The sequence below is a fragment of the Caretta caretta genome, chromosome 3 (assembly GCF_965140235.1).
Source record: "Caretta caretta isolate rCarCar2 chromosome 3, rCarCar1.hap1, whole genome shotgun sequence".
NCBI classification, from domain to species: Eukaryota; Metazoa; Chordata; order Testudines; family Cheloniidae; genus Caretta; species Caretta caretta.
The window spans coordinates 137,006,881-137,033,057 of NC_134208.1; the positions used below are offsets into that span (position 1 = coordinate 137,006,881).

At 40.5% G+C, this 26,177-nt stretch overlaps 1 protein-coding gene across 19 annotated transcripts in view; it reads left to right on the forward strand.

The window, feature by feature from the left end:
- Nucleotides 1-26,177, forward strand: part of RYR2 (ryanodine receptor 2) — a 719,935-nt gene that overhangs the window by 474,156 nt on the left and 219,602 nt on the right. For all 19 annotated transcript variants that reach the window (XM_075126918.1, XM_075126917.1, XM_075126921.1 and 16 more), the window contains 9 exons: nt 1,212-1,332; nt 6,866-7,035; nt 9,092-9,312; nt 11,081-11,171; nt 17,680-17,820; nt 19,283-19,446; nt 23,509-23,587; nt 24,362-24,451; nt 25,459-25,596. In XM_075126918.1, the coding sequence (XP_074983019.1) occupies nt 1,212-1,332; nt 6,866-7,035; nt 9,092-9,312; nt 11,081-11,171; nt 17,680-17,820; nt 19,283-19,446; nt 23,509-23,587; nt 24,362-24,451; nt 25,459-25,596 (1,215 nt within the window). The remainder of the gene's footprint in view (nt 1-1,211; nt 1,333-6,865; nt 7,036-9,091; nt 9,313-11,080; nt 11,172-17,679; nt 17,821-19,282; nt 19,447-23,508; nt 23,588-24,361; nt 24,452-25,458; nt 25,597-26,177) is intronic.

Below are 26,177 nucleotides of genomic sequence, written 5' to 3' on the forward strand. Positions count from 1 at the left end.
TTTTTTACTCGCATTACATACACTTGAACTCACATCACTCACATATAAAAGAAAGTAAAAATGATGTTGCCATCCATTAAAACATGAACAATCAATTCCACTCCCAAAGATAGACTGTGGTATTCCACCATGATCTTTGTACTGTATTAGCATCACCTAGGGATACTAGTCAATGATCAGGGTCCTTTGTGCTAGGAGCTATACAGATATATGATAAACAGACAGACCCCACCCCGGAGAGTTTACAGTCTAGGCCCCAGTCCTGCAAAGGCTTATGCATATGCTTAACTTGATGCATGTCAGTGGTCTCGCCAAATTTATTAGGGCTACTCCCATATTTAAATATGTATGTAATTTTTTTCATTACTGGGGCCTGGGTTATGACTAGATGCAACAAGTGGATGAGGCAAACTAACAAGTGGGAGTGGGAAGTATAAGGTAGGAACCACTTGTGCTCATTGAAGTTCAAACTATGGCCTCATTTCTCTAAATAACACTGTCTTGCACAGGTTCCCCCAAATGTCAGGTTTATACAGGGTTAGGCATCCTCAAAAACTGGAAGTATCTATATTATAAATTCTCTGTATGTGTTTTTGTGTTGTTTTGTTTGAAGAATAAACATTATTTTGACTAAAAAAGGAATACTTGTGGCACCTTAGAGACTAACAAATTTATTTGAGCATAAAATAAAAGCTCACGAAAGCTTATGCTCAAATAAATTTGTTAGTCTCTAAGGTGCCACAAGTACTCCTTTTCTTTTTGCGGATACAGACTAACATGGCTGCTACTCTGAAACCTGTCATTATTTTGACTAGTTTTCATAAACCCATGGTCACCCTGAAGGAGCCGTAAGCTAACTAAGACAGTGAAGCTGATGATGATAGAATAGCTGAACTCATCAGCATCTCATGGATTTTCTTTCACCAAGCCTACTACACGTTGACACCCTGCCCTCTTCCCAGGGGTCTCAGCATTTCACCATGAAAATGTAGTCATTTTACATTAATAATAAAACCTTTATAGCACTAAGTCCCACAAATTTGCATCTGGGTAAAAAAAATGAAATATATATTGTGTGAAATGTGTATGTTTTTTTATCATTTGGCTCAGCACTCATTCTTGTAAATGTGTACTTCTGAAGGTTTCTAGAGTATGCAGGCAAATATAGTTACAGGGAAAAAAATGTTAATTTTTTGTTACTCTTCCATTAGCTAATCCATGCTGGCAAAGGGGAAGCCATTAGGATCAGGTCAATTCTGCGGTCTTTGATTCCCCTGGAAGATCTGGTGGGTGTAATTAGCATTCCTTTCCACATGCCAACAATAGCTAAAGGTAAGATGATTGCAGTGCATTTCTTTCTCCCGCGTCAACTCATTCTTTTGAATTTTGCTATTAATATGTGAATATTTATATCCATATTTCCCACACTGGGGAATTTAATTATTCATGATGTGAACTAGAAAAGTCATACCACTTTCTTTGATTTTCTAGATAGTGATTCTATGTCCATTTTTAAATCAGTGGCAAAACCTCCACTGATTTCAGTGGGATCGTCATTGGGTCTACAATGGCCATCAGATCTAATAATGGTAGACAAAGTGGGAATTTTAAAGGTGCACAGGAGGGAAAGTAGAGAAGGCTAATTACTGGGAATAGAACAAGATAAGTTTCATGAAGGATCACCTTCTAAGCGCCCTCTGTTTTAAGGAACTAGTTTAATGTATCCTTTAGGTTTCCTGTGCAATTTATTCAGCAAGCAAAATTAGCTGGCTTCTTGTGGTAACACTTAAGACAGGTTCTATTGTTCATATCTGGCTTTTATTAAAAAGTCTATCTGATTTTTTTAATTTAAACCGTTCCATTTAATATACCATAAACATTATTTATTGTTTTCATTCTTGGCAAATAAAACACAACATTTCTGTATTTTCAGAATATATTGACACTCAGAGAATGGAACAAGCCCCTCACTTTTTACTATAGAGCCCTACTTTTATCACAGTGCCATAACATTACCATTTCTGAATCTATAATAGCACTGGGAGCACCTTCTTTCCTGAAGTATGTGCACTGGGCACAAGTATCAAAAGGCTGTTCATGCTCCTCCATGTTTGTGTTGCTGGAGGGGAAGGGTGACAGTACGGCTGTGATGCTGACACCAGAAACTGGAGCTTGATCCCCACTTTAGCACATACTATTTACTTTTAGCACATTCTGTTTGCTTTTTAAGGAATTTTTTTTTGTTTTAAGCCTTTAAGATGCTGTTCTTTTTTGGTAGGTTTCAGATAAAGTTTTTTTCTTTTTTTCTGGAAAATACTAACAAATAGATACGAAGAACCCCTTAAGACCTTTTTTAAAATAATCCCACTGTGATGGAGTGTGCTGCTCCTTTAAAGGAAAAGCTAGAGCACAGGACCCTGACAGCCTGGGGTGTAATCAAGGAGGAACTGCCCTGCCCTAGGGTGAGGCTGCGTTAAACAGCATTCAGCAGAAAGCTTAAGTGAGCCTGGGAGGGTGGGGGGACAAGGAGCCCTGCAGGTTGCAGTGGGTGGTGGTTTCTCTGACAGACTAACCACACCAAAGTCAGATTTTGTTTTGTCAACTTCAACATTTGGGAGTTCTGAACTAGGGTGCTGAGGTGAGAACCTTACAAACCGTTTATTGTGACGGCTCCTGTCCAGAAAGCTTGTTAGAAGGGACATGCTATTTTGTTAGTGTGTGTTGGATTGTCCTTGCCCTGGGCTGTTGAAGGGAATTTATTGCTGTCCCAATCAGGGGAAATTAAGGTGTGGCACATCGGCAGCTCCCCAATGGGAACATAGGGACAATCCATGTCTTTATACCCACAAACATATTTTCTCTATTTTTCTACAAAAATTTTTTAAAAATCCAACTCGCCGTCTCTTTTCCTGAGAGACTGGTAATCTAACCCCTAGTTCTGGCACCACAATCTTGTTGTTTGTTCTTTATCTCCAGCAGAACTTATAGTATGCCTACACTGGAGCTGGAAGGTAAGTTAAAATTCTAACATACCCACATTAGCTCTGATTGAGGTACCACACTAAAAATAGAAGTGTAGCCACAGAGGTGAGAGGGACTAGCTGCCCCAAGTATGTACTCAGATCAGATTGTACTTGAGGTGACTAGTCCCTCCCATGGCCCATGTACAGTGGCTACACTTCTATTTTTAGTGTGCCAGCTTGATCTGAGCTAGTGCCGGTATATCTCCTCAAACTGGAATTTACACCTTCCAGCTCTAGTTTAGATGTACACTGTGATCCTGATCCTGCAACTAACTCCTCCTGGGCATAGCCCTGCACCCACATATGGGCCCAACATAGAATCATAGAAGATTAGGGCTGGAAGAGACCTCAGGAGGTCATCTAGTCCAACCCCCTGCTCAAAGCAGGACCAACCCCAACTAAATCATCCCAGCCAGGGCTTTGTCAAGCCAGGCCTTAAAAACCTCTAAGGATGGAGATTTCACCACCTCCCTAGGTAACCCATTCCAGTGCTTCACCACCCTCCTAGTGAAATAGTGTTTCCTAATATCCAACCTAGACCTCCCCCACTGCAACATTGTTCCTTGTTTTGTCATCTGTCACAACTGAGAACAGCCAAGCTCCCTCCTCTTTGGAACGTCCCCCCTTTCAGGTAATTGAAGGTTGCTATCAAATCCCCCCTCATTCTTCTCTTCTTCTGACTAAATAAGCCCAGTTTCCTCAGCCTCTCCTCATAAATCATGTGCTCCAGCCTCGTAATCATTTTTGTTGCCCTCTGCTGGACTCTCTCCAATCTGTCCATATCCTTTCTGTGGTGGGGGGCCCAAAACTGGAACCAATACTCCAGATGTGGCCTCACCAGTGCCAAATAGAGGGGAATAATCCCTTCCCTCGATCTACAGGCAATGCTCCTACTAATGCAGCCCAGTATGCTGTTAGCCTTCTGGCAACAAGGGCACACCATTGACTCATATCCGCTTCTTGTCCACTGAAATCCCCAGGTCCTTTTCTGTAGAACTGCTGCTTAGCCAGTCAGTCCCCAGCCTGTAGCAGTGCATGGGATTCTTCTGTCCTAAGTGCAGGACTCTGCACTTGTCCTTGTTGAACCTCATCAGATTTCTTTGGGCCCAATACTCCAATTTGTCTAGGTCACTCTGGACCCTATCCCTACCTTCCAGTGTATCTAGCTCTCCCCCCAGTTTAGTGTCAGCCACGAACTTGCAGAGAGTGAAATACGTCCCATCATCCAGATCATTAATGAAGATGTTGAACAAAACCGGCTCCAAGATTGCTAACTCTTGAGCCCGACAGTCTAGCCAGCTTTCTATCCACCTTATAGTCCATTCATCTAACCCATACTTCTTTAACTTGCTGGCAAGAGTACTGTGGGAGACTGTATCAAAAGCTTTGTTAAAGTCAAGGTATATCACATCCATTGATTTCCCCATATCCACAGAGTCAGTTATCCCATCACAGAAGGCAATCTGGATGGTCAGGCATGACTTGCCCTTGGTGACTCCATGTTGACTGTTCCTGATCACCTTCCTCTCCTCCAAGTGCTTCAAAATGGATTCCTTGAGGACCTGCTCCATGACTTTTCCAAGGACTGCAGTGAGGGTGACTGGTCTATAGTTCCCCGGGTTCTCCTTCTTCCCTTTTTTAAAGATGGGCACTATATTTGCCTTTTTCCAATTGTCCAGGACCTCCCCCGATTGCCACGAGTTTTCAGAGATAATGGCCAATGGCTTTGCAATCACGTCAGCCAACTCCCTCAGCACCCTCAGATGCATTAGATCTGGCCCCATGGACTTCTGCATGTCCAGCTTTACTAAATAGTCCTTAACCTATTCTTTCACCAGTGAGGGCTGCTTACCTCCTCCCCATACTGTGCTGCCCAGTGCAGCAGTCTGAGAGCTGACCTTGTCTGTGAAGACCGTGGCAATAAAAAGCATTGAGTATTTCAGCTTTTTCCACATCATCTGTCACTAGGTTGCCTCCCTCATTCAGCAAAGGTAGCACACTTTACCTGACCACCACCTTGTTGCTAACATACCTGTAGAAACCCTTCTTGTTACCCGTCACATCCTTGCTAACTGCAACTCCAGTTGTCCTTTGACCTTCCTGATTACACCCCTGCTGCTCAACCAATATTTTTATACTCCTCCCTAGTCATCTGCCCAAGTTTTCACTTCTTGTAAGCTTCCTTTTTGTGTTTAAGCTCACCGAAGATTTCTCTGTGAAGCCAAGCTGGTTGCCTACCATATTTGCTATTCTTTCTGCACATTGAAATGGTTTGTTCCTGCGACCCTCCATAAGGCTTCTTTAAAATATAGCCAGCTCTCCTGGACTCCTTTCCCCCTCATATTAGCTTCCCAGGGGATCCTGCCCATCAGTTCCCTGAGGGAGTCAAAGCCTGCTTGTCTAAAATCCAGGGTCCGTATTCTGCTGCTCTCCTTTCTTCCTTTTGTCAGGATCCTGAACTCAACCATCTCATGCTCACTGCTGCACAGGTAGCCACACACTTCACCTCCCCTACCAATTCTTCCCTGTTTGTAAGCAGCAGGTCAAGAGGAGCATGTCCCCTAGTTGTTTCCTCCAGCACTCTCCAAAAATGTATTGCTCTCCCAGCAGATATCAGGTTGATTGAAGTCCCCCATGAGAACCAGGGCCTGTTATCTGGAAACTGCTGTTAGTTGTCTGAAGAAAGCTTCGTCTACCTCATCCTCCTGGTCTGGTGGTCTATAGCAGATGCCCACCACGACATCACCCTTGTTTCTCTCGTCTCTAAACTTAACCCAAAGGCTCTCAAGAGGCTTTTCTCCAGTTTCATACTTGAGCTCTGAGCAATCATACTGCTCTCTTACATACAGTTACTCCTCCTCCTCCTTTTCTCCCCGGCCTGTCCTTCCTGAACAGTTTATACCCATCCAGCGCTCCAGTCATGTGAGCTACCCCACCAAGTCTCTGTTGTTCCAGTCACACCAGAGACCCAATAAATTCAATGGGACTCCAAGTCAGCCCACATAGGGCTCATGGCAGGAGCAGGGTCAGCCCCATGTTGCTGGCATTTAGTAGAATTATCACTGCATTTGCAGGCATGGATGCAGCTTGGTTCAGTGCAGCACTTACAGCACAAGAATATCCTGATTCTAATACAGTGTTATAAACACAGCAATGCTAATTTACCTTACAAATAAGAACATATTATAGACAGAAGTTATAACTAAACAGCACTCTATAAAATACAGGAATAAAAAGAATTATTTGGAAAGAAAATATCAAAAGGATTAGCATTTCTGTTATGTTTTCAAACATAACTATACAGATCCTTTACTACCAGCATCTTGATTGTGTTATCAAAGGATAGTTTTCATGTATAAACTTCCTAAAGCTCAAAAAATAGCTCTGAATTTCCATCACCTTTTAAGATCTTCTAGTAAATGGTCCTTTTTGAGATTTTTTTCTTGTAATCTCTTGTTCTCATTCCCTTTGTTAATGAACCTGCCTTTCAGGTATTCTCACCAGTGCTGCATTCCAGGGATATACAAGTCAGAATCATTTTGCTGCTCACTTTTCATTGGACCTTTTTAGTGAACACTATATATTACAGGGTATTTTTCTTATGCTACATAAGAGAGTCAGGTAGCGTGACTGCTTTGACACCCAGAGTATGAGACCACATACTTATACTATAAGGTTTACCTGGATTTAGGTTGCCATACGCATTTTATTCAGTCAAGCTATGAACTGGTTGCCTTTGTGTAACATAAACATGTGGAAAATGTTCAGATATTAACAGATACTCAATACCCTTACCTATGCAGAATAATCCTTTTTATTGAAGCCTTATTGCTTCCTTTTAGATGGTACTGTGGTGGAACCTGACATGTCAGCGGGGTTTTGCCCAGATCACAAGGCAGCCATGGTTTTGTTCCTTGACAGAGTCTATGGAATTGAGGACCAGGATTTCCTTCTACATCTCCTTGAAGTTGGCTTTCTGCCAGATCTCCGTGCCGCTGCTTCCTTAGACACGGTAAAGATTTAAATTCTTTGATTTGTCAGTTCCCTCAGCTTGTCAAGCACTTCACAAAATGACATTCTTCTCTTTCAAGGTGGCCTCTGTCCATTCCCACTTGCTAGATGCATCCCATGGTGCTGCTGACCTTTGAGAACATTTGAAAAAACAGCAAAGATGCATATTCTCCAGAAATTATGCTTGTTTTATAGAGCCTTCACACCTCAAGCCCAGGGCCCCAGCCCGCAGAGGCTCAGTGTCTTTCCCAGCAAAGAAACTTTCAGAGCCGGAGTCCTGGATCTAAAATCAGATCAGGTGCCTGTGGATATAACTAAGGGCCTCTCCCTAGGGAACAGGAATAAAGGATTTCTTTTCCAGAATTCTGTGATCTGGGTCTGCCTCTTACCTCTCGAACTCTCTTGACCTTGTCCTATTTCTGCTTTGGAATCACCCGTCTCCTATTTTCAGACGTCTGTCCCTTGTAATTTTTCCTATATGACCAGAAGGAAAAAGGGGAGTCTGAGGGCTGAGACTTGGGCTTCAAGATTCCAGATGGAAGGTGGCAAAAAAGTCTGAAGAGAAGTGAGCATTAATACCAGTGGCACAGAATTTTTGCCCTTTTTTGAAGGATAAGGAATAAAATCCATATTATTCTTGGCTGTGTTTGTTCTGCAAGGCTAAAAGGGAAAATATTTGTCATTAATCAGTAAGTTATAACTCTCTACATCCGAAGCAGATACTTTGAACGAGAAGGTACTATATGTTAGTAGTCTCATTTCAGGAACTTTAAACTTGTTTTTTAAACAGATCATCATTCTATAGTTACAGAAAACAGATCATATACAATTGTGCTGGCAACAGGAAGAGCGCACCCTAGAGCAGAGGTATCAGAAACATAGTCCACTGGATGTATATTTGATATGATCAGATTTTGTAGAGTTTAAGTTTTTATTAAAAAAAAAGTTTCTAGTCCTCAGAGTAATGGGAAAAGAACTTGCAAACGTGAATGAAGTATAAACAAGTGCATTTTTGTGAAGAAACAAGGAAAGCTGCTTTTGACTTAAATGCCAGACAAGTCACTATTGGATGGTTTGGAGCTGTAGGGCCCAGGTTTATTATGAACACCAAGAACATCAATTCCAAGAAGTGAACCTTTCCAGGAATTTTGACTTCATAGGATGCTTGAGTTTTGCAGAAGGAATCAAGGCAATTGGAAAATGCATAACCTCAACTTTGATTGTTCAGTGCCTCAATTGCCTTTATTTTCCAGAAGGTTTCAAAGCTCAACATTGCCAGAGATGTGAATACCCAGAGGTGATACTTTAAACACACTGCCTTGTGTGTTTAAAAGAGAGAGAATGGACTTGAAACAAAGCCTTCTATTGTACCTCAATATGTGGTGTGTTCAAAATCTAAAAATGCATCTGAATTTTGTAAGCAGCTCTAGTCTTCCTAATGGCTGACCCTAAACCCCTTGTCAAATGGTTCATGAACTTTAGACAGTTCAAAATAATTTCTGCAGCTTGAGCCCACTTATATATATAATATCTGTGTATCTATATATCATACAGTTTATAAGTTGAATAATGATTAACATTTTGTAGATCCCCATTTTTGCCAACTCTCTATAGCATGTTTTTTTCAGGGAAAAAATAGTATATATAATCGAATTTTTTTAAATATTTTTTTTTCATTTTTTTTCATCTGGAAAAATCTCTACATATCAAGTGACATGTTTGGAAAGTAACAAGTGACTGAATATAGGAGATTAGAATGGAGTGTGCATGCTGTAGGATGTATATTGTCTGTCTCTCCGTGTACTAAGTCTCATTGCTTATCCAATTTTCACCTTCTTCTTTGACATTTTCCACAAAATAATTATAGTATATTTGAAAAATTAGTGTGTAATTGTATCATACATGGCATGTAGGGAGGAGAGTTTTCCCTTTGTGCCTTTGAAAATTAATTCCTTTTATATCTACTATATAAGCAAAAGCTGAAAAATGTAGTTATTTTCCTTTGTAACAATATTTATCAAACAAGTCTCATTGTTTGGGTTTAATTTGTTTCGTAGGCTGCTCTGAGTGCTACAGACATGGCCTTGGCTCTGAATCGATACCTTTGTACTGCAGTCTTGCCTTTGTTGACCAGATGTGCTCCTCTTTTTGCTGGCACAGAGCACCATGCCTCCCTCATAGATTCCTTATTACATACTGTGTACAGACTCTCCAAGGGCTGCTCTCTTACCAAAGCTCAGCGGGATTCCATTGAAGAATGTTTACTGTCTATTTGTGGGTAAGCGAATATACCAGACTCCATAGAAAGATGAGTTGCTATACTGAGATGTGATGTATACGAGAGCACGAAGGCAGATTAGCTAACTACATATCACCTTTTATCAGTAGCATGGTTATGGATTTTATTGAATACACTGTCACCCTTTAGAGACTGTATTTTTCCATTTTGCTGAAGTCTGGGAAAGATGTATTAAATAAATATATACTTGACTATATTCATGTTGCACAGTTGGTAATTACATGTAGATTTTTCAGTTATTGTTCTGTTAACAGACTCTTCTTAATTAACCTCAGTAAGAAAACCAAAAGAATGCACTGTACTGGGGACAAAAGTCTATATAAATAGGGAATTATGAACATAATAGAGTATTATTTTTAAGAACATTTTTAACATTGCAAACTGATAATTCCATGTTGTGATTTATTATAGAAGGTTATATTGCTTGCTGAAGCTATTCAGTTATCAGTTACATTTTAAATCCTAGCTGATCTTTAATTACATAGTAGTTCATGATCAGCACACTCTCCAACCTATCAGTTGCGTTAGCGTCACCTTCTTTCCATCTTGGAATGTTTGCCTATGTTCTCCCTTCTCAATCTAGCAGCCCAAGTGCAAAATTTTCAAAAGTGCCCAGGTCTCATTTTCAAAATGTGCAAGCATTCAGGAACCTAAGTCCCACTGAAAGAAATTCAGGGCAAATAAAAGCAGTGTACTGAATTCTTTATGCCATATATTATAGAATCATAGACATATAGGGTTGGAAGGGACCATGAGAGATCATCTAGTCCATCCCCCATGCTGTGGCGGGACCAATTATACTTAGACAATCCCTGACAGATGTTTGTCTGATCTGTTTTTAAAAACCTTCAGTGATGGGGATTCCACAACACTTCTTGGTAACCTATTCTGGTACTTAACTAACCTTATAGTTGGAAAGATTTTTCTAATATGTAACCTAAATCTCTCTTGATGCATATAAATCCAATTACGACTTATCCTACTGCCTAATAGCCCTTAACATATTTGAAGGCTGTGATCTGGTCCCCCCTCGGTTGTCTTTTTCTCAAGACTAAACATGCTCGGTTTTTTTAACCTTTTCTCAAAGGTCATTTTTCCTAAACCTTAGTTCAATGTAGTTAATAATAATATTTTAATCTTGATAATGTCAATATCATATATGTTCATGGTTTGCTGTTATTGAGAGACTTTTTATATGTATATTCTCTGCCTATTATAGAGTGGCATATAGATAAATCCCTGTTGTTTGTTCTCTTTCCAGCTGATGCCCAATACTCTTTGGGCCCTAATATAGTACATCCACAGTGTCAAAACTTAGTTTATATGGCTTCTTCAATGCAAGAATACAATACAAAAGATTATTCTTATGTGCTTTTTTTATGTGTTACAGTATGCACGGTGATAATCAAATACAGTATCAGAATATTACATTTTCTGGTTTGCGCCTGTCCTTCTCTTCTCTATTTTAGAGCTTGTGTTTTCACAGTTTTTTTTATATGGTTCACACTGGAAGTAGCATATTCTGGAAGTTTTGTTTAGTATGCATCTGTTATTGTTTGCTCTTCATTTCCTTCCCACGCATTTTTAATTTGCTGTGTCAATTACATCACTTTCAGATATTCCTAAATCCATAAGGAGTAGGACAATTGGCACAGATCCTTGGAGTGTGTGGTTACTTTAATGGGTTGTCTATTTATTGCATAAAAGCTACTTGTATGCTTTGTTGAAACTGTCTGTCTACCTGCAGCCAATTGAGGCCTTCCATGATGCAACACTTGCTAAGGAGATTAGTGTTTGATGTTCCTCTATTAAACGAGCAAACAAAGATGCCTCTGAAGGTATGTGTGGTTTACCGTAAAGTATATTTTAATTTTCTTCTATACAATGTACTATTTCCTGTATGTTGCCTTGCCTCCATCCTGTAGATGAGACAATATCATGTTATCTCTCTAGCAGGAAGCAAGGAGAAAAAGTATTCTTTGTGACAGCCTCTAACGCTCACTTCTGATCAGTCCACATGGAAGCATAGAGTTCATGCCTCATCTCTGACTCCTCTTCCAATTCTGTCCTTTCTTCAAGCCCTTGTGTCAAGGTTCCTTCTCCACTCTGAACTCTAGGGTTCAGATGTGGGGACCCACATGAAAGACCTCCTAAGTTTATTCTTACCAGCTTAGGTTAAAAACTTCCCCAAGGTACAAACTTTGCCTTGTCCTTGAACAGTATGCTGCCACCATCAAGCGTTAAACAAAGAACAAGGAAAGAGCCCACTTGGCGACGTCTTCCCCCAGAATATCCCCCCAAGCCCTACACCCCCTTTCCTGGGGAAGGCTTGATGATAATCCTCACCAATTGGTACAGGTGAACACAGACCCAAACCCTTGGATTTTAAGAACAATGAAAAATCAATCAGATTCTTAAAAGAAGAATTTTAATTAAAGAAAATGTAAAAGAATCACCTCTGTAAAATCAGGATGTTAAATGCTTTACAGGGTAATCAGATTCAAAACATAGAGAATCCCTCTAGGCAAAACCTTAAATTACAAAAAGACTCAAAAACAGAAATATACGTTCCCTCCAGCACAGCTTATTTTACAAGCCATTAAACAAAAGAAAATCGAACACATTTTCGAGCTAGATTACTTATGAACTTTACAGGAGTTGTAAGGCTGCATTCCCGATCTGTTCCTGGCAAAAGCATCACACAGACAGACCAAACCTTTTGTACCCCCCGCTCCAGATTTGAAAGAATCTTGTCTCCTCATTGGCCATTTTGGGTCAGGTGCCAGCGGGGTTACCTTAGCTTCTTAACCCTTTACAGGTGAAAGGATTTTGTTTCTGGCCAGGAGGGATTTTATAGCATTGTATACGGAAAGGTGGTTACCCTTCCCTTTATATTTATGACACCTTGTAAAAAAGAAACAAGATGGAGAGAGGGTAAGAGAGAGATGATTCCAAGGCATAAATAGAACAAAGGTCATGTAAATTTCTGGGTGTCTCCCCAGGATCTCCAGCTTGGGTTCTTGTGTTAGTCTCTCTCCTACCAGAAAACTGATTCATTTTCTTTGTATGCAGTGTTGTAGCTGTGTTGGTCCAAGGATATTAGAGAGACGAAGCTGAGTGAGGTAATATCTTTTATTGAACCAACTTCAGTTGGCGAGAGAGACTAGCTTTTGAACTTACACAGAGCTCTTCTTCAGGTCTGGGAAAGGAACTCAGAGTGTCACCACTAAATATAAGATTGAGCTGATAGTTTACCATAAGTATCTAGTACATACTCTAAGGGAGACCATTCAAGGTGAAGTGGCCTGTTAACACCCCTGTAGTCATAGGACAAAAAGGGAGGTTAGTGGGTTATAGAATTTTGTAATAAGCCATAAATCGAGTGTCTTGTTTAAGACCGTGAATTTTAGTGTCTAGCAAAGTTATGAATTTTGAGCTCCCGGGCTCATTTTCTGGAAGTGTTGTGCAGGTTTCCTTTGAGGATGAGGCCTGATAGTGGGCTACTCTGGGACGTCTGAGGAATCCAGATCTTTTTCCTACCATTCAGGTTGTCTTCGGGCTCCAAAGGTTTTATCGTCTCCTGTTGATACTGGTTGCGGCTCTGTTCCATGAAGGCATACACTTATATCCTTACTTAGACAATATCCCCAACACAGAGTCCTCAGAGTAAAGCCTTAGTGTGCCAAGAGCTGAATCATTCACCACTGTATATGCTACTGCTTTTTAGTGAACTATGAAAAATCACTTCTGATGATTTCCCAACACAGCTTTCGGCAAGGCATTCAGCTATTCTCCTTTTATTTTGCCTTTTCTCCCTCCTTTTATAAGAAGCAGGTCATACTTAATTTCATCTGTCACCTCTCTTGGGTAGAGACTTGTGCCTCTCTCCCTCCTGACTGGGGGTTTTCCAGGCTGCAGAGTTTCTTGCCTGCACTGTGGTATCTTCAGCTAGCCAGAGTGCATGGAAGGCCAGTGTCTGCGTTTTGCTTTCTCTCCGGAGGTTATGAACAATGTGATTGCCCTCAATTACAAGGAACCACACAGCTTGTTATAAGCAAGCAGGTTTATTCTTAAGGTGAAAGCATTACAGAGAAAAAGTATTAAAAACAATATAAAAACCTACATGTGTTCTAAAAGCTTACCAGAGATCACCCCAGCTCCAAGCTTGGGCTCTGGTAGGTGTCAGTCCTTCAAAACCCATAGCTGGATTGTCCCAGTGGTTACAAGGTCATGACTGTCTCAGAACCTGCACATGGGTTGGGCAGAGCAGCCATTTCTTTTTACAGCTCAGGCCTTTGATCTTGGTCTTCAGTAATAGATCAGCAGCACACAGGGCATAGCCCCAAAAGACTGGGTTTTTGCATAACTGGAGTTGAGGGATTTGCATTCACCTCCCCCTAAATATTCCCCAGGAAAACCACGTAATGCTTTTTGTTCCAAAAAGTCCATTCTTGTCTGGCACATTGTTTAATGTGGTCCTTTGAACCCCCAGTTCTCACATCTGTCACATCTCCCTCCTCAAGAGGTTACATACAGTCTTGCCCCACAATACCACTAATTCATTCATTTAATACAATGGACGCTAAAGGTATTTAAACTTAATTCAATAAGGATATGGCAGGAAATTGTCAGATCTGTCACAGCTATGATTCAACAGGTGTGATGAAGAATTAGGTGATTCCCATTACATATCTTGATCTTTGTTTAGTTATGAAAATAGTTACAACATTGGGTTCTCTTTTTAAATCCATGGGAGCAGTACACCTGGACTTCAGATATATAGTTACATTTTTGGTTGGAGTCAAAATCCTCCTTTCGTCTGTTCTCTACAGGACTTTCTGAAGATTTTAGGGAGTTATAACTTTGAATTTAGTATCTCTATTATAATGTACTATGAACATTTTAAGTTTTGCGTCTCGTGACTTGTTCTGACTTATGAGAAGATGAAGGTCCAGTGCCTTGTATACTGGCTGTAATTCAGAATATTTTGTTTGTTTACTTGAGTCATCTAACTATGGAACTTTTTCTCTCTCTGCAAGATTGTTGAAATAGATGAACAAAAAAATCTAGCTTAATATTTTTTTTCTTTTATTCCCTGGAACTCTCCAGTAAAGAGATAACGATATATCTGTTGTTTAACTTCCATGCCAACAACTGTTCTTTAGATATTCTAAAGAGTCCTCCACTTTAGTGACAATACATCGTGTTAGGGGATTATTCCTTCACCCGCTTACTTCCCTGGTCCTTCTCGCGTGAACAGAGAGCAACAATACCCAAAGTCCAAAGGTGCAAACAATTCGATATTTATTAGGGTCAACTTCTAGCAAGCATGATTCTAGTTTCCTTCCTTAGTGTCCCCCTTCCCAGCTCTGAGACCACAGAGCCTTACCTGTGTCCCTGTTCCCATGTCCCCCCTTTAGCAAAACATCATTCCAATTTCCCCACTCCCATTCCCTGTTCCCATTTCCTCCCCTTTACTTCCTGATTGACTACAGAGTATATAGTAAAACTTGAGTTCTGCTTAGCTCTACCTTAACCAATCATTTTACTGAAATTTAACTAACCAATCCTAACATATTGTAACATGATTATTTAACCAATTATATCCCACCACCTTAATTAGTTTACACCCAGCAAAATTAATTATACAGCAGACAGAAACAATCACAGAACCAGACAGAGATTATACAGACAAACAATAGGGAAATGGGGACTACAGTGACAGAACAACAAAGAAATGAGGATTTCACATCCCAGCTATTGATAAGTGAGTTCTTGCCAGACAGGATGCTATCAAACTAAGTTTCCTTTTACATCTTCTAGGCACTTCCCTTTCTCTGGAGGCGATAGGCATTATCAGGACAGGATTGTATTCCTAACAGCCCAATAGCACCTTATTTCAACATGACTAGTTTGGAATGTGAGGATGTGACAGTTCGCTTCCCAGCTTATGGCTGCCTCTGCTGCTTAGCCAAAGATCTTAGCCTAAGAACAGGGCCTCAGACTGTCACAGTAAGAGAAGGACCTTACACTGGCAGACAGTGATTTTGATTCTTTCTTTTATACCTCTATAATTCACTAAGTGATAAGAACACTCCTAAATTCTTAGAGTATAGGCCTTTACAGACAGGCCTGAATATCTATATCCTAACACATCATGAGTGACGTTATTTTGAAGCTATGATAATCTCAAGATTCCAGCCCAGAAGACTAAAATAGAATGAAAATAGGGACCAAGAGCTTTCCAAAAGGTGTATTCCAGACACAATGGAATCATGCTTTTATAATGCAGCCCCCTGATGTTCTGTTATTGCTTTTAAGAGTCTGACTCAGCAACTTTTGCAGTGCTGACAAAAATTTTACTTTATAGCTGCTGGCCTCCTGGTGAAAGCAATTTCAAAATATCAAGAATTCACTTTTGTTGCCTTTCACAAAAGTTTCATAGAGCGTACATTCTCAGCCTGGGGGTTATGATCCTCAGGGTGGGGCAAACAGGTCCAAGGGACTCTGACCACCCTTCCTTTTCATTTATAGCGAGATGGAAAGGGGAATCCTGAAACTCTTTGCTGGTGTAAGATAGGGTCATGGTATTGAAAAGGTTAAGAACTTCTGTCATAGAACAATGCTATCAATATGCCTTCAGGATGATAAATGGCATGCTGCTCTCAACATAAATAACTTCTTTAGATTTAAGACTGCCCCAGGATTTCTGAGAAAAAATATTGTATAGAAAGTAAATTATGTGCAGAAATAAAATAATCTCCAGCAGTCTGTTTTCAACTTTTACAATCAATGTTAAAGTTAAAAGCAAAAATTGTCATGTTTCAAGGAGTTTATTTCTTTGAGCGCCTTTAATTTTCAGTTTTTAAGTGAATCATGAAGGATTAAAATTATTTATCCTTTTTATAGCATCTTTCATCTAAATTCTTAGAGCACTTTATCTCAATTAAGTTTAAGAATGCACCTTTGAGATGCACGAGGTGTAAGTAATATTTATACCTGTTTCACAGGTGGGTAAACTCAGTGCCTCAGAGGTGAACGGATTGGACAAAGATCACAAAATGCTCACTGTTCCTCAGCCTCAGAGGTGGGAAGGATGAGCAGGGAGGAAAATAAATCCCTTGGCCCCTTTAAAGATTTCCCCCTTGTTTCTTCCCCTTCTCATGGGAACCCAGTCTCTTTGTGGACTTGAGGACAGGAAGAGGGGGACGTTTTGGGTCAGAAGGGGGCAACATAAACTTATTAGCCACTGTGCACCCAAGGGGGAGCTTATAAACCCTTCCCCCTCTCCAGGGCACCATTCTGTGCCCATTTCTGCCAGTTGGAATTAGAGGAGGACCAGGTTTTTGGGCCTTGCTGTGAGCATCATACTAGATGTATTTTGGGGTTGGGATGGAATTTTTCCCTTAGTGCCAAATTGGTGTGGGCAATGTAGGGTTTTTTTCAGTTTCCTCTCAGCAGGCGAGGGAGCTGGTGGAAAGAGGTTAGGTTTTTAAATTCATTTTGTCACAATTTTGCAGGTGTCCAGTGCAAATGTTTGTTCACTAGACAGTCTGGTTCCCTGAAAAACTAGAATTTGAAGCAGATTAGGAGAAGGCAGCTCCTAAAGAAGGTGGAGAATGGGGATGGGGCTCCTAATGTCCGGTACAGTAAGGAGACAACCCCTTCTTCCCTATCCACTTATCCTTCATACAAGGGGATGCTGGAACCAGGCAGAAGAGAGGGGTTGGGGGTTTACAGAAGCCTTCTACCAAATTGTACGGATTACAGAAGGAAGGATGACCTGCACTGGATGAGTTATTGCTGGATAGTTCCAAGATGTATTGCTTAATAATTTTGCTGCCTAGTTAAATCACATTCCTGATGTCTTGTGTTTTCTTCCTGCAGCAGTCATTGTAGAGTCCAGAATAAAATGCAGGATGCAAACACTCTGGGTGATATCTTGGCTTTATTGAAGTCTGTTGGAACTTTGCCATTGACTTCAATAGGGTGAGGACCTCACCTTCTTTCCTATGCTTAAGCACTAGACCACAGATGTTACAACAAGTGCCATCTAAGGTTAAGCAGTAACATTAATCTGAAATCTAAAAGAATTACAGAATATTAAGAATTGGAAAACTGTAAAATGCTTAGCCACTGTTTTTAAATTGTAATTATTATTAATAATTTTCCTTATTGGATTGTAAAGGCAAACAGTATATTAGAACATGAACTTCTTGAATGAATTGAGAGACTGTTCTAGTCTGTAATTATTGTGTGGATCGAATAGTGTTTGAAAGTCAAGATAGATAAACACAATCAATTATGTTATATATTTTGGATGCTTTCAAAATATTTGTGTTCTAGTTGCTGACAAATCATTACGAAAGATGCTGGAAGTATTATTGCCTGCCAAGTGGGTGGGGCAACTTTGGTGCTGCATCAGAAGAAGAACTTCATTTATCCAGAAAGTTGTTCTGGGGTATCTTTGATGCCCTGTCTCAAAAGGTAATTTTTATGTAGTTCTCCATGATCACAACGTACGCTGATCATTTCTATTCAAAGTATTTATTTCAACTGAATTAATTACATCAAAATTATGTAATTACATTATAAATTCTTCTGCATCAATTAAGAAAAATACATGCACAACAGATTATGCTGCAAACATCGAATGTGCTAAAGCTATATGTGTTTTTAATACTATTTAATCAAATCGCTAATAATAGTGTACACTTATAAGATCCTCAAAATGCTTAAGTTTAACCATTTGTCAAGGAATATGCTGCTTCCATGATAAATATAATCATTTTAAAAAATAAAACAGTATCCATGCAATCCTGTAGGGGTCCAATCCTGTATACCCTTACATTTTATTTGTCTTTTTGTTTATATGACTTCTTATTACTGTACAGTAAAAGAGAGCCCTTCCAATGATCTTACCTTGACAATCTTTAAAAACACACCGATACACAGACCCATCTCTTACCACAGGTGAAATCAATTCATGCAGCAACAGCATTAATATAACAAATGTTAATTCACTTCTTCACCAAATCCCCACCAGAGTCCTACACCACCTCTATTCAGTCCTCCCCGTCACCTATCTCATCACAGGTAAGGAGGAAAAATGGGCCTTTTAGTGTGTCCTGAAGGTTAACAACCTCTGGCTGTTATAGTCTAAGAAGGGAAGCATACTTAATCCTTGCTTACACAGTAGGACCTTTTAGTTCCATGCACCCACTCACTGTAATAAGGACTACTTATACGAGTATGAGTTTGTAGGATCAGGCCCTATATTATACACTATAGTAGCGCTAATGAAATGTATCTAGAAGTTAAGTTTAATTTGTTATAAGTACCATCATATTATCTCTTCAGGACTTGTTTCCTCCTTGGAAGAAAAACTATTGATAATTTAATAAATTTAAATCATGCAAATGTTTATTACAGCTGTTTTTTCATGATCATTTAAAAATTTTAAACATGAGCTCAACTATCTTTGAAATATCATCTATACCTTTGCTGAACAAGACTTAGATAATGCATTTGGACATTATATAGTGTTTTTTTCCCCCAACCTGATGCGGATTTCACCATGATGGGAAGCCATTTGGTATAGAAAATCCAGGTTCTTGGACAAGTGTTGGATATTCCTTTGCTTTACTCTGTTCTGGCACCCTGTGCGGGACCAGTCCGGCTCCCACCAAAGTGAATAATCGTTTTTCCATTTGACTTCAATGAAAGCAGGATTTGGTCCTAAGTCCAGCTTCAGTATTCAGTCGTATTTCAGTGTAGTTGAGACGTCAGTTTTTTATTTTCAGAACTGAGAGTCTGTTTCACATTGAGTAAAAAAGTTGTTCCATTACAATTTGGCTTCATGTATGGCTATAATGATGAGTCAATTTCAGCAATAACAGAAATAATCTCCATTCACCACTGTGTCTTTTTATCCCATGTTTCTTCACAGAAGTATGAACAGGAACTGTTCAAACTGGCTTTGCCCTGCCTGAGTGCAGTTGCAGGAGCTTTACCCCCAGACTACATGGAATCCAATTATGTCAGTATGATGGAAAAACAGGCTTCAATGGATTCAGATGGGAACTTTAACCCACAACCTGTTGATACCTCAAAGTATGAACTTTTTCTGTTGCAGCTCATTTTTACCATGAACAGTTTAAGCCTGTAATTGAAATATGGTAGTAAAGAAAACACATAAGTGCATGCCCATCTTGAATTACCATCCTTAAGATAGAATGGGGGTCTTGTTTGGTTGTAAAACATGAAAGCCACAAGTGGTTCACTATATATTCCTTGGACGCCTTACCACAAATGAGATAAATTTTCAGCATGGCAATTAAATTACCTGAACCCATTCATTCTCAGAAGCACCTAGCACACTTTTGGGAGTTGTAAAAGTAATTAATAGTTAACAGGAGCCAAGTGCTAAATTCCTGTGACTGCCACTTAAATATTACTCTGCAAAATGTGGTGGTGATTGTACATTGATGTAATGCCTTTTTATCCAGAAGGATTCCAAGCTACAGCCCATGTTCTGGCTGTTTTGCACAGGTGTGCCAAGATGGGGAGTGGCCAGAAGGAGCGCTCTCTTTAGCTTGCCACATCTTTGCAATGGGCAGCCAGAATCCCACTGTTTGTGTCCTATGAGTGCAAGAGCCAGTGATTTTATACACCCAAAGTGCACAAAGCCCAAATGGATTTAATATCCTGGATGTGACCATAGCCCCATACTTCTGCACACACAATGATGATAAAAACTTGACAGAAATAAGACCACCACGCTACTTCTTCAACAAGATTACTTGTAGGCATGGCTTCGCAAGTGCCCTTATAGACATTCTGTCTATCTCAGCACTCAACAGGCAGAATACCTCAAAGAGCTGCCGCTGGTGCACTGGGCTTATGCACACACACGCCCATAATGTGACGATGGCTGCAAAAGCCACAATCTAGCCCGAATAGAGGAATCATGTTGCCCACCACTAAAGTACAATCACCTCTGAAGTGTAATGTGCTAAGTGTCTAACTACATAACAGTCCTACACAACCATTTAGGACATGAAATGAAGATTACTTTATCCAGTTGATATTGCTGGAGTGAATTTTAGGTAGACAGAATATAAATAACCAAATAATTAGAGTTTGCCCAACTCTCTGGTGGCCACACTCCTGGCTGTGAAAAAGTGTTGTTATGGGACTTTCAAGGACAATAATTTGTCAAGACTGGTTTTTAACCTCTTTCAAAAGACATCATCTGAAGCATCACAGTTTCCCCTTCGCGCCATACTAAGGCATTGGTGAGGTATTGGTTCAAAGAGAAAGTACTGCCTTACCAATATCACCTCCGTCATGAGCTGTTTACCTGCCAGTCCCCCATCTAAGTACTAACCAGGCCTGACCCCGTTTAGAAGTGATTATAGGTGATATGGCTGCAGGCTGTAATTTGTTCAATTTGTGACTTCATGCAGAGTACTGTATTGTGCCCCCTAAACCCCCCCCCCCAAGCTCCCTGCTGAGCACACATGATGAATCTTTTGTGGCTTCTTCCTACTTCATACCTCGATAAATTTTTGCACAGTACTACACTAATTGTTAACTGCTTGGAATAATTACTGGTGTACATCTCTCTTTTCTCTGACCCTATGACAAAGGATTACAGGACAGACTCTCCTTGCTTCCCAGTAGACGGCACTATAACATTGTCTATCCCTTAATCCGCTGTCATAGAGTGGGAGAAGAGGGTACAATTATCAGTCAGCAATTTCCCTTTTCTAGAGCACAGGTGTAGGAGACTGCTTTATATGATAAATTGTTCATTAGAAAATGTTCTGTAGCAGTGGTCTCCAACCTTTTTACACCCAAGATCACTTTTTGAATGTAAGGGCAACCCAGGATCTACGCTGCCCCTTCCCTGAGGTCCTGCCCCTTCCTTAAAGCCCCACCCCACTAACTCTGTTCCCCACCCCCCCGTCACTCACTCTCCCCCACCCTCACTCACTTTCACTGGGCTCAGGTAGGGTTTGGGAGGGCGTGCTGGCTCTGGCCTGGAGCAAAGGGATTCGCAGTGTGGGAGGGGACTCTGGGTTGAGCCTGGGGCCGGAGGTTGGGGTGCAGGAGGGAGCTCTGGGCTGGAGCAGAGTGTTGGGGTGCAGGAGGGGGTACAGTGTGCTGGTTCTGGGAGGGGGGTCAGGGCTGGGGCAGAGTGTTTGGATGCAGGAGGGCGTGGGGATGCTGACTCTGGGAGGGGGGTCAGGGCTGGGGTTGAGGTGCAGGAGTGGGTTTGGGGTGCAGGAGGGGGTATGGGTTGCTGGCTCCGGGAGGGGGCTCAGGGCTGGGGTTAGGGGTAGCACTTATCTCTAAAGCAGGCTCCCTGCCTACCCTGGCCCCCCCGCTCCTGGAAGGGGCCAACGTGCCTCTGTGGTCCCGGGGAGGGGGCGGGCGGCACATGGCTCCGCATGCTGCCCCCCTCTGCAAGAGCCCTGCCCTCCGCCCACAGGGCTGCACTGGCTGCTTCCGGGAGCAGTGTGGGGGCAGGGCAGGCAGGGAGCCTGTCTTAGTGGCAGCCCCGAGATCGGGATCGACCGGTTGGTGACCACTGTACTGTAGTATTTGTTTTTGTTTGAAAGAAAAGTATTACTGCTCTTTCTGTAGTGGTAAATCAATCTCAACTTCAGTACCCTCTTGCGCACCTGAAAGATCGCTAGTTTATTTGCATATTGATTTTTTTATTTTTCATATTGAATGGCTTTTAGGCGTTCAATGGGATCTGAAATTTGTACCTTTTTGAGTGGCTATAAACTGCAGTATTTCAACTATATAATGAAATTTGCAGGTTTATAATTGCTTTAACAAGAAGTGGTTGACAGTGAATTTATATTATGTATATAATATGCACTGTATTTCTGGAAAATAGGAACTGAAATATATGTTAAAACACAAATAAGTTGATGTTAATAATCTAAATCCATATCAGAAAACTTCAGCACATTTTGTACGTCATTACACGCATACATTTTAATGCCAGAAGGGACTATTGTGATCATCTAATCTGACCTCTTGCACATCTCAAGCCACAGGATCTCCCGCACCCACTCCTGTAATAAAGACATAACCTGTGGCTGAGTTACTGAAGTCCTCAAATCATGATGTAAAGACTTCAGGTTACAGAGAATCCACCATTTACTCTAGTTTAAACCTGTAAGTGACCCATGCTGCAGAGGAAGGTGAAAAACTCTCAGGGTCTCTGCCAACATGGCCTAGGGGAAAATTCCTTCTCACTCCAAATATGGCAATTAGTTGGACCCTGCGCACATTGACAAGACTTACCAGTCAGACACCTGGGAAAGAATTCCCTGTAGTAACTCAGAGCCCTCCCCATCTAGTGTGCCATCTCCAGCCATTGAGGATATTTCCTACTAGCAGTCGCTGATGGTCCACACACCATTGTAGGCAGTCTCATCATACCATCCCCTCCATAAACTTATCAAGCTCAGTCTCAAAGCCAGTTAGGTTTATTGCCCCACTGCTCCCCTTCGAAGGCTGTTCCAGAATGTCACTCCTTTGTTGGTTAGAAACCTTCATCTAATTTCAAGCCTAAACTTGTTGCTGGCCAGTTTATTGCCCTTTGTTCTTGTATCAACATTGGCACGTACCTTAAATAACTTCTCTCCTTCCCTGGCATTTATCCGTCTGATGTATTTATACAAAGCAATCATATTTCCCCCCAGTCTTCTGTTGGTTAGGCTAAACAGGCCAAACTCTTTGAGTTTCCTCTCTTAAGATAGGTTTTCCATTCCTTGGATCATCCTAGTAGCCCTTCTCTGCACCTGTTTCAGTTTGAATTTATTTTTCTTAAACATGGGATATCAGAATTGCACACAGTATTCAAGATGAGGTCTCATCAGTGCCTTGTATAATGGTCCTAACATTTTTCTATATCTACTGGATGCATCCGATGAAGTGAGCTGTAGCTCACGAAAGCTTATGCTCAAATAAATTTTGTTAGTCTCTAAGGTGCCACAAGTCCTCCTTTTCTGTATGGGGAATGCAGCACAACAGTACACTCTAACTGGCAGTATATAGTGCTCTATAATTTTTCAGAAATTTTCTTTAAAAGAACCCTTTCAAATTATAACATATATAATGTATTGAAATTTGTTTTTTTTTCTTTTTCAGTATTACAATTCCTGAAAAGCTAGAATATTTCATTAACAAATATGCAGAACATTCTCATGATAAATGGTCAATGGAAAAGGTAACATTATATTATTTTCTTAATATTCTGAGGTGCATTCAGAATATTAACGCTCTACCTATATTTTCTGAGGATTCTACTTAAGTTTTTACTCAAGTTTTTGGGGTTGTTGTAGCATTACATTAGTGATGTCTGGCTAAGACTGTATCATCATTTTTATCTTGAGTTGCTTTTTTCAAGAGTTCTGTAGCTGCACTCATCTGGTCAGAACTTGAACATACCAGCATTTTGTTTGTGTGTGTGTGTGTGTGTGTGTTTGTTTTGAGAAAAATATAATTGGTAGATTTTTAAGTAGTTTTGTTACTTCACACTTTAAGTTTTATTTTTTCAAAAGACATTTTATATCTCTGTAAAAACCACAGGCTTGGTGTTAAAATCTGCTGTCTGCCTCAAAGAGTGTTGTCCCTATTCATAGAGACACCCTGGCAGAATAGTAAATAAGAAAGTATATTCAAATGTATTTACTTTAAGATAACATAAATGTTGTGATAAAATAACAAAAGTCTGGACATTCAGAAATAAAAATGACATTGGACCTAACTGATTCCACTGTGTGTGTTTGTGTTTGTGTGCGTGCACGCAGGGGGGGAGGGCAGGAGGTTAGGTTGTGAGGGAGTGGTGGGGAAGGGAGCAAAAGATTTAGACTTGAATAAGAAAATAGTCTTACAGACGCATTACCCCAATTCTTTTTTATAAGTAAATAAATATAAGATTTCTGATTATTCTTTCTTCATATTCTCACTGCTTTTTCCTTTCTTCCTTCACTTTTTTCAGTTTGCAAATGGATGGATATATGGTGAAACATATTCTGAGTCTTCCAAGGTGCAGCCATTAATGAAACAATATAAATTATTATCAGAAAAGGTGAGGAATTTGTTCATTCTTCATTACACAGATGTTTCTAAACATTTGTTTCTCTATCTTTGGTAAGAGGCAACTGGCTGTTTGTGAAATTTGGCATTTTGTCTTTGTCTTCACTGACACAAAGATGTTTTTTGTTTGTTTTTTTTGTTTTGTTTTACACAGCAAGATAACTAATGTGGTTGTTACCTCACTGTACAATCCTAAATGGAGACAAAACACTTGTAGTTTTTATTGCGAGGTAGCTAGGTGAGGTCAGCACCATAGCCCCCAATCATGGTTGACCTCACTGAGTTTATCTTGTGTTAAAACTAAAGTGCCTTGTCTCCGCTTTGTTTTTACAATGTGATAGCAAACCTCACCCTGTCCCCAACCCCCTGCCCACTCCCACACCCACACCCAAACTCCGCTGGTGCAGGGGGTGCGGGTGGGGAGAGCACGTAGCCAGGTTGTTGGCCCCACCAACCCCCCCCGCCCTCCAGCACCAGCGGAGGTCCCGAGCTGTGAGCTGCCGCCCACCCTCACCCCACCCCGAACACCCAGGCCACCCTCACCCAGCACCCATGATGCCCCCAGGCAGCCCTCCGCAAGTTTTAGTCAGGGGTATATAGTAAAAGTCATGGACAGGTCATGGGCCGTGAATTTTTGTTTACTGCCCGTGACCTGTCCATGACTTTTACTAAAAATACCAGTGACTAAAACGTAGCCTTACTCATCCGTGATACTGAAAAAATGCATATATCACATGTCCATATGATTTGGTTTGCATAAGTGGTTCAGGAATAAATAGTTGTCCTTACTGTTTCTCTTAATTGGCCTTCTTATCCATGCACAGACTGCTTCTTTGCTGTTTCTATCCCACAGCAGGCTGTTTGCAATTTGTCTCAATGGATGTAAATTTGCAGTGCTACACAACAGGGCAGAGGGCGAGTAATAGTGCATTAGATTTTATTCCATTCAGTTATACAATCATCAAGATAGTCAGTCACTCCCATGTGTACTTACCCTAGGAAAAAGAAATTTATCGGTGGCCAATCAAAGAATCTTTGAAAACCATGCTAGCTTGGGGATGGCGGATTGAAAGGACAAGGGAAGGAGATAGTATGGCCCTTTATAATCGGACACGTCGCATATCTCAGACAAGTCAGGTGAGTACTGTGACAGGCTTCAAGCCATTTTATTAAAGACTATGTACTGATATTGTGTGTGTCTCTGTCTTTTTACCGGAATGGTGTATTTAAAATGTAAGTGTCAAAATCTGCTTGAGATGTTCTTGAGCTTCCCCCATGTGTCTTTATTATAGCACTCACTTGAACGTAAAGTTCACGTCTATTAACGTCTTGTTTCACATGCTCAAAAACTTCATGAAAACTCTCCTTTTCAGTTGTAATGTTCCCTTTTTGGCCATAGCCCAAACATGAAAATCTAAGCAAAATCTGTTACCATGCTTACAAATTGTGCCAGGGTGAAAAAATGCTTGTGGTTTTAAAAAAAGGGGAAAAAAAACTTTGTGTAAACAAAAAATACATCTCAAAGAGACTGAAGTAACAAGCTGAAAATGTCCAGTTTGTTAGATCTCCCAATAGTAGTTCCCACATAATTTGGTATTAAACATTTTTTTTAAATTGAGATTGAAAAATTTATGCAATTTTTGAAATTTTTCACTTTGTTTAGAGTCAATTATGATAATGTAATGCAAAGTAAGGCACACTGGAAAACATAGTCACAG